Source organism: Egretta garzetta, unplaced genomic scaffold (genome assembly GCF_000687185.1).
Source record: "Egretta garzetta isolate BGI_Z169 unplaced genomic scaffold, ASM68718v1 scaffold107, whole genome shotgun sequence".
Classification (NCBI taxonomy): Eukaryota; Metazoa; Chordata; class Aves; order Pelecaniformes; family Ardeidae; genus Egretta; species Egretta garzetta.
In genome coordinates, this window is record NW_009260399.1 from 4,158,905 (window position 1) to 4,174,290 (window position 15,386).

General features: G+C 40.2%; 1 protein-coding gene across 1 annotated transcript in view; it reads right to left on the reverse strand.

Annotated features, from left to right (window-relative positions):
* SORCS2 (sortilin related VPS10 domain containing receptor 2) overlaps nucleotides 1-15,386 on the reverse strand; it is a 387,507-nt gene that overhangs the window by 371,550 nt on the left and 571 nt on the right. Inside the window, exon 2 of the mRNA XM_009643235.1 lies at nucleotides 15,011-15,078. Coding sequence (XP_009641530.1) covers nucleotides 15,011-15,078 — 68 coding nt within the window. The remainder of the gene's footprint in view (nucleotides 1-15,010; nucleotides 15,079-15,386) is intronic.

Genomic DNA, 15,386 nt, shown 5'->3' on the forward strand with positions numbered 1-15,386 from the left:
CTGAGCTCAAGTTTAACCCCTTTTCTGCTGCAGGACTTCATCTGTGGAGCAAATACTCCAGTGATCAAAGGAATGTCTCCTCAGAGGCTACCAAGCAGAAGGAAAAAAAGAATGGGAACAGATGGTTACTACTTCCATAATAAATAACACTGCACTCCACAGATGTTTGCTCCAAAAAATCCACAACTGGTACAAACTGCAGTTGAAGTCCATTGTTAGTTGTAGGACCTGACTTGTGACCTGTGCAAATCATTACAGCCCCACTGCTTCCAAAAGCACTAGTATTTTTTTACTTGAATTACACAAATTTATTGCCTTGTACTCCAGTAGGGCAGATGCATTTGTGCCCTAAAATACGGTTTGTTTTCAAGGAGAGAAGGTGGAAGACCATGCAGGTTAGCTTGTCCCCAAGGGTGACACCACAGTTGTCCTGGTTTTTGCTGGCATAGAGTTAATTTTCTTCCTAGTAGCTGCTATAGCACCAGGTTTTTGATTTAGGAGGAAAAGAATGCTGATAACACACTGATGGTTTAGTTGTTGCTCAGCAGTGCTTACACCAGTCAAGGACTTTTCAGCTTCCCCTGCTCCCCAGGGGCACAAGAAGCTGGGAGGGGGCACAGCCAGCACAGCTGACCCCAACTGGCCCAAGGGCTATTCCAGACCATAGGATGTCATGCTCAGTATAGAAACTGGGGGGAGTTGGCCAGGGGGCAGCGATCACAGGGGGAGTTGGATGTGCAGGCCATCGGTCAGCGGATGGTGAGCAGTTGCACTGTGCATCACTTGTTTCGTGTACTCTCTTCTCATTATTATTATTTTTATCACCATGGTTATTTTCCTCTTCTGTTTTATTAAACTGTCTTTATCTCAACACACAGGTTTTACTTTTTTCCGATTCTCTCCCCCACCGCACTAGAGGGAGGTGGGGAGCGAGCAAACGGCTGTGTGGTGTTCAGCTGCCTGCCGGGTTAAACCACAACAACAGTTCACTTCTTCTGGAGTGACTGTTTGCTGGTGGTGGAATCACTCTGACTTGCTGATGGAGAAATCTAGCTCACTGTGAGCACGGCAGCAAAACCAGCTGCTACTACTCATGGGAATTCTACAGAGAGGGTGCAAAAGAGAATTAAAAACTGAATATGCAGCACTCTGTGAAGCAAAACAAAAACTGTAAGACCCGTACCTGGTCCAGGCTCTGCCTCAGTGTCATCCTGACACTTGCTTTGTAACATAACACAGTAATTCACTTTTCTTCACCCCCTGCAAGAGAGCAGACTAGAGCCTCTTCATAAATACCATTCCCGATTAGCCAGCCAGACTGAACATACAGATTCAAAACAGGCCAGCCATAAGAGAGAAAACCTTTGACCCTTCTTTAATTTCTCTCTTAAGGAAACAGTATGGCAAAATAATGCGTTTGAGGGAGCAACCTCCAATGGAACAAATGCAATTTGACTCCCTTTTGTTTCCCAGCCCCAGTCCTAAATGTTCTTTTGGCAAGGACCATTTCTCAAGCTTGTGGCATGAACTGAGACAAATCCACTAGCTTCTCATAGCTTTTGGAGCAGCTACTGTATATTCTGATTCTCAGAGCTAATGCTGAATTTCATCCCATTTCCGTTGTGTTGTTTCCAGTTAGCTTGTATCCACCACATACTCCACAAAAGAATCCAGCTTTGACGGGAAGAAGCCAAGAGACAAGAAACCCACCAAACTTCTTGTGCCTCTTACAATTTCTTCTCCATTCATAATCACTTTTTAAAGCAATCAGCAGTTTTTACTCTAGCAATTTCAGGTGCCTATGTTTGATCCTTGAAATCCTGTCAATGAAGAACATACATGCACAGAAGTATAGGCCAAGCTAAAGATGACCCAAAATTGTCCAAACATCATAAATCCGATAGTAGTAAAAACTGCTGTTTGAAATCCATTCTTTGAATAAGACTTTAGCTTTACGCGCATCCCAGGATGAGGGCAAGAATTCTTGCCCTCAAAAACTCTGCTTTGCACATTTCAACATTCTGACTTAAAAGAATTCTCTTCTAAGTGAAGGATCATGAAAAAAAAAAAAACCCAACCCAACCCAACATAATTCTCCTTCCTTTCCTTGCAAAATTAATCTTCCTAATATTTGTGGCCACAATGATGTTTACCTGTGGTAGACAAATCTTCAAAAGAAAAAAAACCCTAATAGTTTAACCTGTCATTCCGTCTGATTAATGCTTTCTTTAGAAGAGCCCATGTTACAACCAATTACAGCACATCCTGCCTAATTACCAGGGAGTTGCTCCACAACAAACTACAATTCTGTGTCTAGAAACGATAGGCTTGGCTTTGCTTTGTGATTTTTGTCCTTTTCTTTCCCATGGTGGTGGGGTGAATGGAGGTTCTTAAAATGTATCTGAAAATGCAGGGATGCTAGATCAAGGGACGGTATCTTAGAATCTTACAAAAAAAGTCAGTGTTTGCCAAGTATAGACTGACACACAATGAGTTGTTGAGCTTTGCTATATTGTTAAAATCCATAGTGGAAAGCTGTTTATGCTACTAGGGATAGAATTCTCTTCTAAGTGAAGAATCATGGAAAAAAAAAAAAAAAAACAACCCAACCCAACATAATTCTCCTTCCTTTCCTGGCAAAATTAATCTTCCTAATATTTGTGGCCACAATGATGTTTACCTGTGGTAGACAAATCTTCAAAAGAAAAAAAACCCTAATAGTTTAACCTGTCATTCCGTCTGATTAATGCTTTCTTTAGAAGAGCCCATGTTACAACCAATTACAGCACATCCTGCCTAATTACCTGGGAGTTGCTCCACAACAAACTACAATTCTGTGTCTAGAAACGATAGGCTTGGCTTTGCTTTGTGGATTACAGCAGCTGCAGCCAAGAGATGTCATAAATAATGTACCAGCAACTAAATCAAAACCCATCAAGAATTCATACTGCACAACAAAAGTGAGGACAAAAAGTTGATGCTGGCATCCCCACTGTTCTTACAGCAAACAAGACCAATATTGTCTTTTTCAAGAGGTAATGAAATTACTTGGGTGCCTAAGTAATTTTTAAAGAACTGAATTCCCACTGTTAATGATTTTGGCATTTAGGCATTTTCACATTTATTTTTATATTCAGATAAATAAGGTAACTATTCTAAACCATTCATCCAAGCACAGCCTATTTTATGTGGGGAGAGCTGCAGAGAGGCACCCTCAGAGGACAGATCACCCCGCTTCTACAACTGGGATACAGCAAGTGTGTTCAGTTTTGTGCCGCTTCATAGAAGATAGAGATCAGCAACGTGGAGTGAGTCCAGTGGAGGGTCACTAAGATGGTGAGGGAACTGGAGCACACGACACAGAAGGAATGGGTGAGGGAGTTGAGTCTGGCTAATTTGGGAAGCGAGGCTAATGAGGAATCTGATTGCAGTCTTCCAGTATTTAAACAGAGGTTTTAAATGAGACAGGACCAGGGTACATAGTGAAAAGACAATAGATGGCAGGCAGAAGCTGCAAGATGGGAAATTCCAGCTGACATAACCCTTCTCAATGACAGCAGCAAAGGATGGACAGAGGTTTCCCAGTGAAGCTGTGGGATCTCCATCCTGGAAGATTTTCAGAACTGGACAGTACAAGGCCCTGAGTGACCTAATTAACTTCTGCAGTGAGCCCTGCTTTGAGCGGGGGTTGTACTTGATGGCCACCAGAGCTCCCTTACAACCAAAATCATTCTCTCAATGTATGCAATATGGAAGAAAATTCCCAGTAAAGCAGTTATGAAAGCAAACAACCGGGAATCAGGAAACTTATGTCCTATTCCCAGCCCTATCAAACATGCTAAAGAAAAAAGAAATAATAGCATTTAGTGCAATATCAAAGTGTATCAACTCCCAAGATGATATCTCAAAAAAATTTATAAAAACTTAAGCATTTTCAAGTACCAAGCCCAAGACTTTCAGTTCACATAGAAATCACATGTAATTTGATACTTAAATATTTACTCCTATTTACTTATTGAAGTACTTTACAAACATTAACATGCCTTTTGAGAAGCTAAGTCCTATTATCACTGTGAAGTTCTTGGAAAACCAGCCCTGCATTTCGCATACCAGTGATATACCTAAAGTATATGTAAGCAAGGAGTCAAGGTCTCCTCTAACTGTGACCTGTTAAGATAACGCTGTGGTAGGTCAGGGTGCTTTATGCAGCATATTTATAACATACTTTTCGGATCTTTAAATAATTAACTTTCTTTCCTTCTTAATTTTATTTAAGTGTGCTTCTTGGATGCTTTCCACTCTGGAACACCGGCAGATTCATATATTCACCTGAGGCCAAATGGAAAGCCAAGGTATGAGAGTTTGCACTCTGGGCTTCTGCACTTTGCCAGAAAGCGCTGCCCTCTCACAGTGCAGAGGAATAATATTTACTGGCACGTCCTTCCCATTAGCACTGAGAAGTCTGAACTAAGCTGAAAATTGCACCAAAATAGCACTGAGAGTTTAAGTATTACGCACCTGAAATCATCACACATGCAAAACTCCATCACATGTATATTTTGCTTCCAATTATTTTGAAATGAGGCTAAAAAGTAAAATATTACTATTTTTCTAATTTTACATGTCAGGCTGAAGAAAAAGCAAGTTAAAAACTACTGAAACCTGAGAGACCAGTATTTAGCAGAGACACAGCCTAGGGGTAGGGTAAAGGGAAAGAAATTGCAGACTCTCGCCAGTGCACTTCAGAACAGCACAACTTTATTTTTAAATCACATTTTTCCACAAATTCTGTATCCCAAAGAGACATTACAAAATTAAGGAGTGGACAGCATATGGTAAGAATTAAGATAAACCAGTGATAAGTCTCCAAATTCTTGGAAGAGAGTAAAATTTAAAATCATTTTCTCTCCCATGTGTTAACATTTTATGTTGAAGTCTTCTGAACTGCCAGCGATCCTAAGGACAGATCAGCATTACAGAAAAATATCTGAATCGTACAGAAAGCACGACCATACATCCTCTTCCTGCCAGAAAGGAAAGCTTGAAAGACTGCATATCCAAAGGTTGAACAATGTAGGTGCTTTTGAGATGAACTGTTAATCTTTTTGATATTAAGAAAGCACACTTTACTGCACGTCTGTTTTCCTTGTTTCCCTGGCTTTTGCCCAGAGGTGGCTGTATTTCACTGATACTGCAATGTCTTTCTACCAAGGGGCGTAATTCAAACTGCATGCACCCTCTTGAAGAAGAGTGATATTCATTTGGCCAAGAAGGTACATACCAGATCTAAAACAAATAAAGTAACCCAGACAGGTGCCTTTCAACACATAGGCAAAACCAGGTACTTCCCACCCGCTCAGACTGTAATTACAATATCAGATCGTATGACAGAAAATTGGGATCAAATGTGCTCACAGGTCATGGAAATACCTACAGTCTGTCAAAGCAACTACCAGGGAAAAGCCCTACCAACAGAAGGACATCAGCTCTGGAACAGCCTCAAAAGCCAGCCTTGGAACTGAGGTGTTAGGCAAAAATGCAAGAACTTTGGGTAGGTACTTAATACGTCATCCAAAAAGCAGCTTTTTAAGTCTGGACTGGAGAAGCCAGGCCTGGAAGAGACAGAAACCCAGCCCCGGGAAAGGGGGAGGGCAATAGCTAGCAAGAAAAGGCCAATAGGAGGGAAAACTGGTGAGAAAGCAGAATATCTTTTTTTTGAAGGTTAGCTCAAGAATGATGATTTGTTGAAGAAAAATAAGTTGCTGTCCTTATATTGCATTCCCTAGATGCAATAGGGAGAAAAGATGCTGAAGAGGAAAGAGGGGAGCAGAAGTAGGAAGGGACAAAATACCATACGAAAACAAAATGAGCAACAACATAAAAAAAAACCCAAAGTAGCTGGAACAGGGTTTCAGTTGACTAACTGACTAATTATCAGTTATCTGTTCAATGAGAGGTGGCAGGGAGAGAAAGGAAAAATGCTCGACTAACCTTTCATATTTCATAACACCAGAAAGAATCGAGACATTTAAATCTTACTGTAAGATGGGTTTAATTTTTGTAAACTACCCGTGTCCCCAGATTCTTCAGCATATAGGATTATATTTATATTTTAAAAACTGGCCTGTATGGAGTTTTTAATTGTCCCAGTCCCTTCCAAATTAAAGCAGAGAAAGCTGCCCAACAATACAAAGTTCCTAATAAATAAGTTATGTGGGAAATATTGCCCTTGTTGTTTGCACACTGAAAAATATATTACATGCTGCAGGGATAATGAGTGTATAAAACATTAACACTACATTTTTCTATACTATTCTGCATAATTAACTATGCAGCTGTTCATTCATTCAGCCCCAACAACCAAATTAATTTGCAATCAGTTCACAGGGGATGCACTAGAGCAGACCACACGTACTACAGAAGCAAGCGAATCTGCTCACATGCCACATACCACACCAGTGACACAAGATGCCCAACACCAAGAGAAGCAATGGGGGATTGCAAAACAGCATTTTCAAAATAGCAGATGAGAAAAGGCACTTCGTCATTAGCTGCCTTATTATAAGAGTATGGGTGGTTTTGGATGGGCCTCATGGTATGTCAGTGCTCTCTGATGGTCTCCTGTCCTTCTCAGACTCAAGCCAAAAACTTTAAGGAAACAAAACACAAACCATCCCTAAGCTTTACAGCTCCTTTGTATTATTTGTATTAATGCAGCATTACAGCCCCAGCACTGATGGGGTCCCACTGCACTTGAACAATCAGTTCTCCAGATTACTTATATTTCAGAGAAACTCCACACCAGGCAAAGACCAAGCAGAGGGAAGCACAGGAACCATAGGTTCTTCAAACAAGGTCACACAGTACGCTGAAGGTGGAACCAGTTGTGTCACTACTTGCTGAGTGCAATGTCATATCTACTTTACCAGATGCTCCACTAAGCTATGACTTTGCCCTTTTCAGTTTTTAAAAATATATCCCATTCAGGTTTTTATACCTCATTCATCATCATAAAAATTCGATGAGCAATGAAACCAGCTGCTTTGATTGTGGTTTCTTATTTATTCCATTTTGCAGAGTGGCAAAGGAAACATTGCTTAATATATATATATAGTGTCACTCCATCTGCCCCTAGGTTACGTGCCCCGCACTTCCCTGCTGTGCTGGCCTGCTGACAGGGGGAGTTAACAGATGACAATGCAGCAAAGTACTTCTGATTAGCTAAAAACTGATGGCTCAACTGTTTTTATATGAATTTAGTACAGGGGAATCATGCCACAGTAAAAGCTCTGAGAGTGCAATTCTTGGTTTGATCGTATAGAAGTGGATCATGGGCAGTGCCAATGCAAGCTTCCCTCTTTTATGAGAGGAGAGAGGGAGGGCAAACCCAACACACACACAAAATTACAAACCCCACAGATGACTAATGCATAGAAGGAAATTGTTTCTCTACTCCCCATCTTAAAACTTGTCTGCCGAGGCTAGCAAGAAAGATGATAATTTCTTGTAGGGAGGCTTATAAGCAATAAAATACCATGACAGATCTGAGGAAATGCCACTGAAGTGGCTTTTCTGAACTTCCTACTGCTACCAACCTGGATGGGGTTTGTGTAGGAAAGATTGCTTATTCCATTACCATCAATCCCAGCCAAAAGGAATCAACTTAAAACAATAACCTGTGGTACAATTCCCACATCATCTGTGCCTATAAAATGTGTTTATGATACCAGTCCCAGTTAAAGCAATCAGAAATTCTATGACTTCGGTTCAAGTTACTCAAACAATAAGACAGGAGTCTTAAACCATTTAGAATAAATGGCTATTCTTTCTTAAGAAATTGACTCACTCATTATGAGTTATATCTCACAATAATTTAATTCCTTTTCCAGAAGGAGGATTAAAGAAAAAAAAAAAAAAAAGAAATCAACTGGTAAAGTAGCAAAATTCTCATGCTCCAAGATATATTTAGCATGCTCAGCAGCCGTGCTGCAACCAGCTCCAATAAACACAAGTGTACTGCAAGCAAGAGCCTTTTCCTAACTATGTAAATCACAGCTTTCCAACTGAATCTTAATCCATATGTCATATATTTTTTGTGTATTCACAAACCAGTGTAGAAACATGTAAACATTCAAAATCAGCAGCAGCATTCTGAGTTGCTGAAAACTTGGAAGAGTAGATGTGACAGAACACTCATCTGTGAGCAACAGATATTCAGTAAAGAATTTTGAATAGACTACTTTGGTAGCTTTTACTTGCTTGTGGGATTTTTTTTTTTTTTCAGTTCAGACCTTCACACACACTAGTCATAAAAATATTTTAAGTGTTATTATGGTTACACAGACATAAGAGGACCTCCTTTAGCTAAGTTCCAGGCCCTGGAGAGCCATTTAAAAGACATCTCTTTCAGAGGGGTCTACAGGTCACAACTCGGAGAATGGTTCCCAACATCCACGACCAAAGTTCATTCCTTCATTGAATGGCCAAAAGCTACAGCCAAAACATGTGACAGGATGAGTGCAGCACCGAGGGAACAACAAGGTTATTGACAATGGAATGGGTCTTGGTCTTAGGAACGACTGTGGTGGGTCGTATCTCCACTAGAGCACACGCTATAGAAGCACATTGCAACATCCACCATGTAAACATTCAAAATCAGCAGCAGCATTCTGAGTTGCTGAAAACTTGGAAGAGTAGATGTGACAGAACACTCTCATCTGTGAGCAACAGATATTCAGTAAAGAATTTTGAATAGACTTCTTTGGTAGCTTTTACTTGCTTGTGGGATTTTTTTTTTTTTCAGTTCAGACCTTCACACACACTAGTCATAAAAATATTTTAAGTGTTATTATGGTTACACAGACATAAGAGGACCTCCTTTAGCTAAGTTCCAGGCCCTGGAGAGCCATTTAAAAGACATCTCTTTCAGAGGGGTCTACAGGTCACAACTCGGAGAATGGTTCCCAACATCCACGACCAAAGTTCATTCCTTCATTGAATGGCCAAAAGCTACAGCCAAAACATGTGACAGGATGAGTGCAGCACCGAGGGAACAACAAGGTTATTGACAATGGAATGGGTCTTGGTCTTAGGAACGACTGTGGTGGGTCGTATCTCCACTAGAGCACACGCTATAGAAGCACATTGCAACATCCACACCTTTTAGGTCCCTAAATTAATAAACCACTGCCTATCAAAAACATCAATAACCATCTCTTCAATATCTTGTACATTCCAAAGTTTGTCAAGACACATTCCTTTCATTTCCTTTGTCTTTTACCTATTTTTCTTACCTGACACCCATAATAAAACATTACTGATAGGCTGAAATCCACTACATTCACTTTCTAACTATGGTTTTACGGCTCATTTTAAATGCCCTAAATAAACTAAATAGAGACTTTCCTGCACAATTCAACTCATGATGATGCACTGTAGAGTATTAGCAAGATAGAAATTGTAGCAAAGATAATGAAAGTCTTTGTAATGTTATTAGGTGAATATGGAAATATGATCAAAGAGAGCATAAAAATCTGTTGTTCAATATGAGAAATAAAACTCTAATTGTAGGACTACCTTTTCAACAGTACCTCCCAAAACCTTTTCACAGCAGAACAGGTGTAAATAAGAATATAATAGAGGACAAAAGAGCTGCACAGGTATAATTGAGTGCAGTCTATTTTGATTACAAAACTGCCATTACTCAGGATGATGCATTAGCCAGAGAAAGCACAGCTAGACACTAGATCCCAAGCTGAGTTCACTGGGCTAATAATTAGAAAGCCATTTCTTTTTTTGTTTTTACTTGGAAAGAGAGCAAGTTTGATATGGAAATCACAGGCTCAATAACTCCATCCCTTGGGGCCATTTCTACAAAGTCACTTTTCAAACCAGAACCACAGTATAAGACCATCTGGAAGTGCAAGTTGCTGCAGAATACAGTTGCTCACTTAGTAAGCAGCATTTCACACCAAGAAAGAATTTCACTGCGGCACCAGACTCTATATGGGGGTTTTTGTTTTGCTTTTTAAATTAATTTCAGGGAACAGGTGAAGTGAGTTTCACCTAAAAGTCCAAAGAGTTTGGAAACAAATGCCCATAATCATTTTCTCACACTCTGTGAACCACACAGGGTCTGGATATTTTACTTTCCTGACTGGTACATTGTTCACTGCATCTACCTTAACAGAATCTCCTGCTCTTTGTAGTCTGGATTTTAACCTTAGTGTGGGCATGCACCTTTTGTAAATGCCCAAAGCACCATGCATCACTGTGCATTGATCCCTGCTGACGGCCAGTGATGAGCTTGTACAACCAGGTCTTGCCCTGAATACGTGGCTTTTTGTGAGTGCAGATAGAAACAGCTGTGCCGCCACCGAGAGGATTTTCCTGACTCCCTGAGGTTACCCAAGTCTCATGCTGTCCGTGAGGCTCACCCAACTGCTCTCACCTCCAGCTGCCAGCCGCTGACCTGGACTCACAACCTCCTCGCACAGTGCTGCGACTTCGCTCCCTCCTCAGGCTGCATTTGGAGTAAGGAGCCCCAGGATGTCCAGCTAGTGTATCCAACCATATTTAAGCAGTCAGAGAAGACTATTTCTTCATTTAGCAGTTTGTTGTTTACAATATGGGGCAAAATATCCCAACACCCCTAAAAATGGACCTACTTGGGGTTCAGCATGGAATGCTGAGAGGAGTTAACAGTGCAGTTAACATCAAATAATGCCGTTTGTTTTGCTGTGGTGAAGCAATAACAACATGGTGATGCCATTGGGAACAATGGCAATTACAGAGCAAGTTGCATTAGCGCTACCATATCGTTAGTGCTTGATAATATGCAATCAAAACTTTATTAGGAATCATCATCAGCATCTATTATTCATTGCTTAGATCAAGTTAAGAAGGGGAAGGCTGCATGCATACCAGAAACAGGACTCTGAGCCAGCCTAAGCACAGGGTTGGAAGCCAATTCCACGGCCACAGAATGCTGAGTCACCGCATAACCTTCAGCAATCAGTCACCATCTCAGGTGCCTTGTGTATAAAATGGAATAATATAATAAAAATAGATCTATATTTATTTCCAAGGGTCATTACTAGGATTAATTAACTCAGGTGTGCAAGTATTAGTATTAATTTCTTAGTGGTATCAATTCAAAGTTAAAATATTTGATTGTAAGATTCAGGTACGTACACCGAAAGCTGCAGGCATGCAACATATGCAAAGCAGGCACCTGAGGTTATACAATACATGCACCTATATATTTATGAACTAACTGGTCCATAAAGCATATGAAAACACATACTCAAGTATCTATTATCCTAAATGGTCTCTCTGATTCAGGTCCTTCATACTGTGAACATGCTGGATGAAGATGTGTGCGGACACTGACAGGAACAGCACTAGTATGCAAACTATCTTCAATATACGCACAATTTGTGAAGATAATTTTAATACCTGAATTTTAAGTTTTAGTCGCAGTATCAGTTTTTTCATTATGCTCATGAGGCTCAACACAACATCAAACCTGAATTCCCAATATGTACTGCAGTTTAGAAACTCTAAAAATAAACCTGAAAACAATTCTCCGTTCCTTCTCAATAAGTTATTTTAATTTATATTCAAGAGGCAACCAATGTCAGCTCTGTTTATTTCCATACCTTATTTTGAGTCAAATAACTACACAGTTTACCCCAACCTTAACAATTACTTAATAAGCAAATTAGCAAAGTATCAAAAATAGCTGACTAGAGAAGCACACCCTGGTGTTTTCTAACTACATGCTTCCACCGAGATTTATGCCTCCACCTCTTCAGTGTAACCAGACGTGGCTGCTGCTAGTAAGAAGTTGTTAAGACTTTCATTATCCAGTACCATTTTCCTGTTTATTCAACAATAAAAAGATTCCAAGGTAATTAAAACTTAGGCCTCCCAATCCTGTAACCTGACCTGTGTGGGCAGGCATAAATTACCTACACAAATTAACAACGCTCTGCAGAGGCACAGAAATTCGTCACCCAGATCCACTTCCAAAAGATCTATCTTCTTCGCATAAAGCCCCCGCTGGGCAGGTACCCGACCAGTGTTTTTCCCACCATTTGCATTACTCTCAAAAGTCTGACTGCAACTCCAAGGTCACTAAGAACAAATAAGCATCACTGGACCACTGAGTCACTCTTCCCTTCTCATTCCCTGTTCCACTAAGCAAGGAAAAAACCCAATTATGTTGAGTGATGGGAGAAAAAGAAAGAGAGATGAAGAGGAAATATGTTTCAGCAGAAGAAAAGAAAGATGCAGTTTCAAGAAACAAAAGAAGCAATAAGTGCCAAGCTAGGATAATATTTACTGATTGGCAAGATGAAAGTGGGAGATTAACATTAAAAAATTAACCTGGTGGGGATTGATCAGGTTATAAAACAAGTTTATTTTCACTTAGAGGATATGAAGTAGCTGGTATGATATAGCCAGGCAAGATAGGAAGAAGAAAAACACTGGGCTGATTCAGGAAATAACCAGACAGGCTCCATGCCCACTAAGGCACAAAAACCTCACCAAGATTAATGGCTTTTGTCTGCTGAAGAAAAAAACCATAACATTTTTCACACCTGTTTTACTGTATATTTATTCTGATGCAAATGAGAGGAATGCAAAAGAGAATCAGACAAAAAAGTTGAAAAATATATACAGTGTGCATTCTGGGCAGGCTGCCAATGTGAGTACGACACCCCAGTGCCATCAGCAAACATGGAGCCTCAGCAATTTACACCCAACCATTTTACACAGAGAAGACAAAACTTCCCTGACTTCACAGACAGTATTTATTTTTATTTTATTCAGTACAAATAACAAGCTACATCTCAACAGGGAGAGGCACTATTTGATATTTTTGCACCACTTGTGCTTTTCCAGATCCAGGCACTTTGCAACTCCCCCAGTCTGACAACCACATGTGCCACTTCTATGCTACAGTGAGCAGAGGCGAAGGAAGGAGGCGAGCCCAGAGAAGAACATGTCTAAGGATGGATCAGCTACAACCCCTGGCCCAAGTGCTAATCTTAAGCACTTTATTCTTTTCAGCTTTTCCATCCTAGTTTAACAAACAACGAAAGCACCTGGTACACCTATTGCTTGTAAGTAAAAGGGCCTGATTTCCCTATGATGCACACCAACATCAATTTTATTGGAATGCAGTTCACACCAGTTCTTCTTTACACCAGCTGTCAGCAAGGTCTGAATGACCTTGTTTAAAGTGTTTATGTTCTCAAAAGAAAGCAACATTATCTGAAGCCTGTTTCATGTTTATTTTGAAAGAGCAGAGAGTTTATTTTGAAGAGTCCGACTGAATAAGTTTAAAAGACTTCTATGATAGATTACACTGAAGCGTGAATAGCAAAACTTGAAACATATTGCACATGTTGCATAGGCCAGGGGCATATAACAGGCGAGCAATGTGTGCTTATGCAACTGTGGGAGTATCCAAACTGCCATTTGGTTGTCTTCTTTGCACAAGATGTTGGACAAAAATTAAAACAGAAACAAATGTGCAATTAATTTCACATCTTGTAAGTTTAAAGGATAATTACAAATGAACCATCATAGCCCTAAAAAGGCCAATCCTGAGCCAATACTAAGCAGGCTTCATTTGATCTTACTCTCTTTCCTGAACAGTCCTAGTCCTTTTTATGACTAGAAGTTTCTTCTTTATTTGAAAATACCCACCAGTGCTGCGTGGACCACTGCTCCTGGTCAGACTGTACTACTCAGCTACCAGTATGACAGCAAGGTATTGCAAAGGTACGTTGTCGCTATGAGAAATCCCACAAGGTTAAAACAACGCAGCCTCCTTCAAAACAAGTAGCAAGGCTGGTGCGCGGCATGTCCTGGTCACAGCCTTTCCCACTCCCTATTCCCTTGCCCACTCCTTTTCTTGGATTGTCTCTGTAAAGCTCCTTACACACACAGATGAAGGTTGAGTGCCCACGCAAGCTCTTGTGATGGTACAAAGTTTACAAGTACCTAAGCCACAAGGTATTAAATAACCCACTTGTTTCTGGACCTAAAGCTTATGGGCTACATAAGTTTCAGATAAGACTTCTCCAATAAGTCTCCTGTCATTAATAAGAACTATTTAGATATCCTGGCAGAAAATTTCAAGAATTATTTCTACTGCTACAGGTAACCCAGCAAAACCAGCATAGCAAATGCTGGAGCAATACTGTATTTATTGGTAACACTGAAATACTTTCACTTCTGAAGTGTACGTAATGGATCTAGCAAAAATTTGTGGTGGAAGATTTATACAGATATACAGAAAATGAGAGCACACACTAGCAAAACAAAATCAGCACATGAGAAGATAACCAGTATGACCAACATAAGATAGGCTTACCCTAGCCTAGTTTTGTGCTGATATATACCTGACCATGCAATTCATGTACAATGCGGGCAACAAGCATACTGATATCTTAATTCGCTAATGTTGAGGAAATAAGAATCAATTTAGAAATTTATTTGGATTACTACTTATGCCCAGTTGTCGTAAGACGATATAACCTGCACTGGTATTACATTTCATCCAGTTGTGACTGCTTCCAAATCAGGATTATTTACAAACCTCAAGACAGTACTCAAGAGCAGTAAGATCTCCCAAGGGACCCATCCCAACACAACAGGTATTTCAAAGTTTTTAAGTAACTTTGTTGCAAAATTTCTAAAAAGAGAAAAGAATGGCATCTTGCGAAGCGGCATCAGAAAGGTACCTTACACTTTCCATCATGGTTTGTCTCTACTGTTAAAACTCATTTCAAACTCTTTCTTATTGAACTGCAGGAACTGCGTTTAAGGAAGAGGAGTAAGAGCTGATGACAGGCTGGATAATCTTGCTATATTAGCATCAATCAGCCACCGGCTCAACTCAACTGCAGTTTGGAAAGGGAAAAGAGAAGGATCTATTCTGAGAAGGGGGCCGGGGGGGCGTGGGGAAAGGTTAGAGGAAAAGCAGAGAACCTACCTCCACAAAGAGCTCTCCAGCACTTTCCCCATGTCAGTATGATAATACTTGGTAAGGATCAGGATGACCTAAAAAGAAAATGAGAATAAACATATTAATATATGAACAGTGATATAAGAAACAGAAGTAGACCATGGGCAGCATTATTCTGGTGAACGCAAAAGCGAGGCTCCTGAAAATCTGCAATGTATTTCACTTTATTTTTACTTCTTCGCAGTTTTGCTTTTAGACTAGGTTTTTTCCTTTCTCCTTCTGAGAAGAATTATTTCAGCACTCAAAGTTTTCTGCAAACCTGGTGACTTCATGAAATATTGCCCGTTTCACATGAGCGGTGGAGTTGGAACAGTCACATAAATCCCCCCACCCCAGGCAGCCC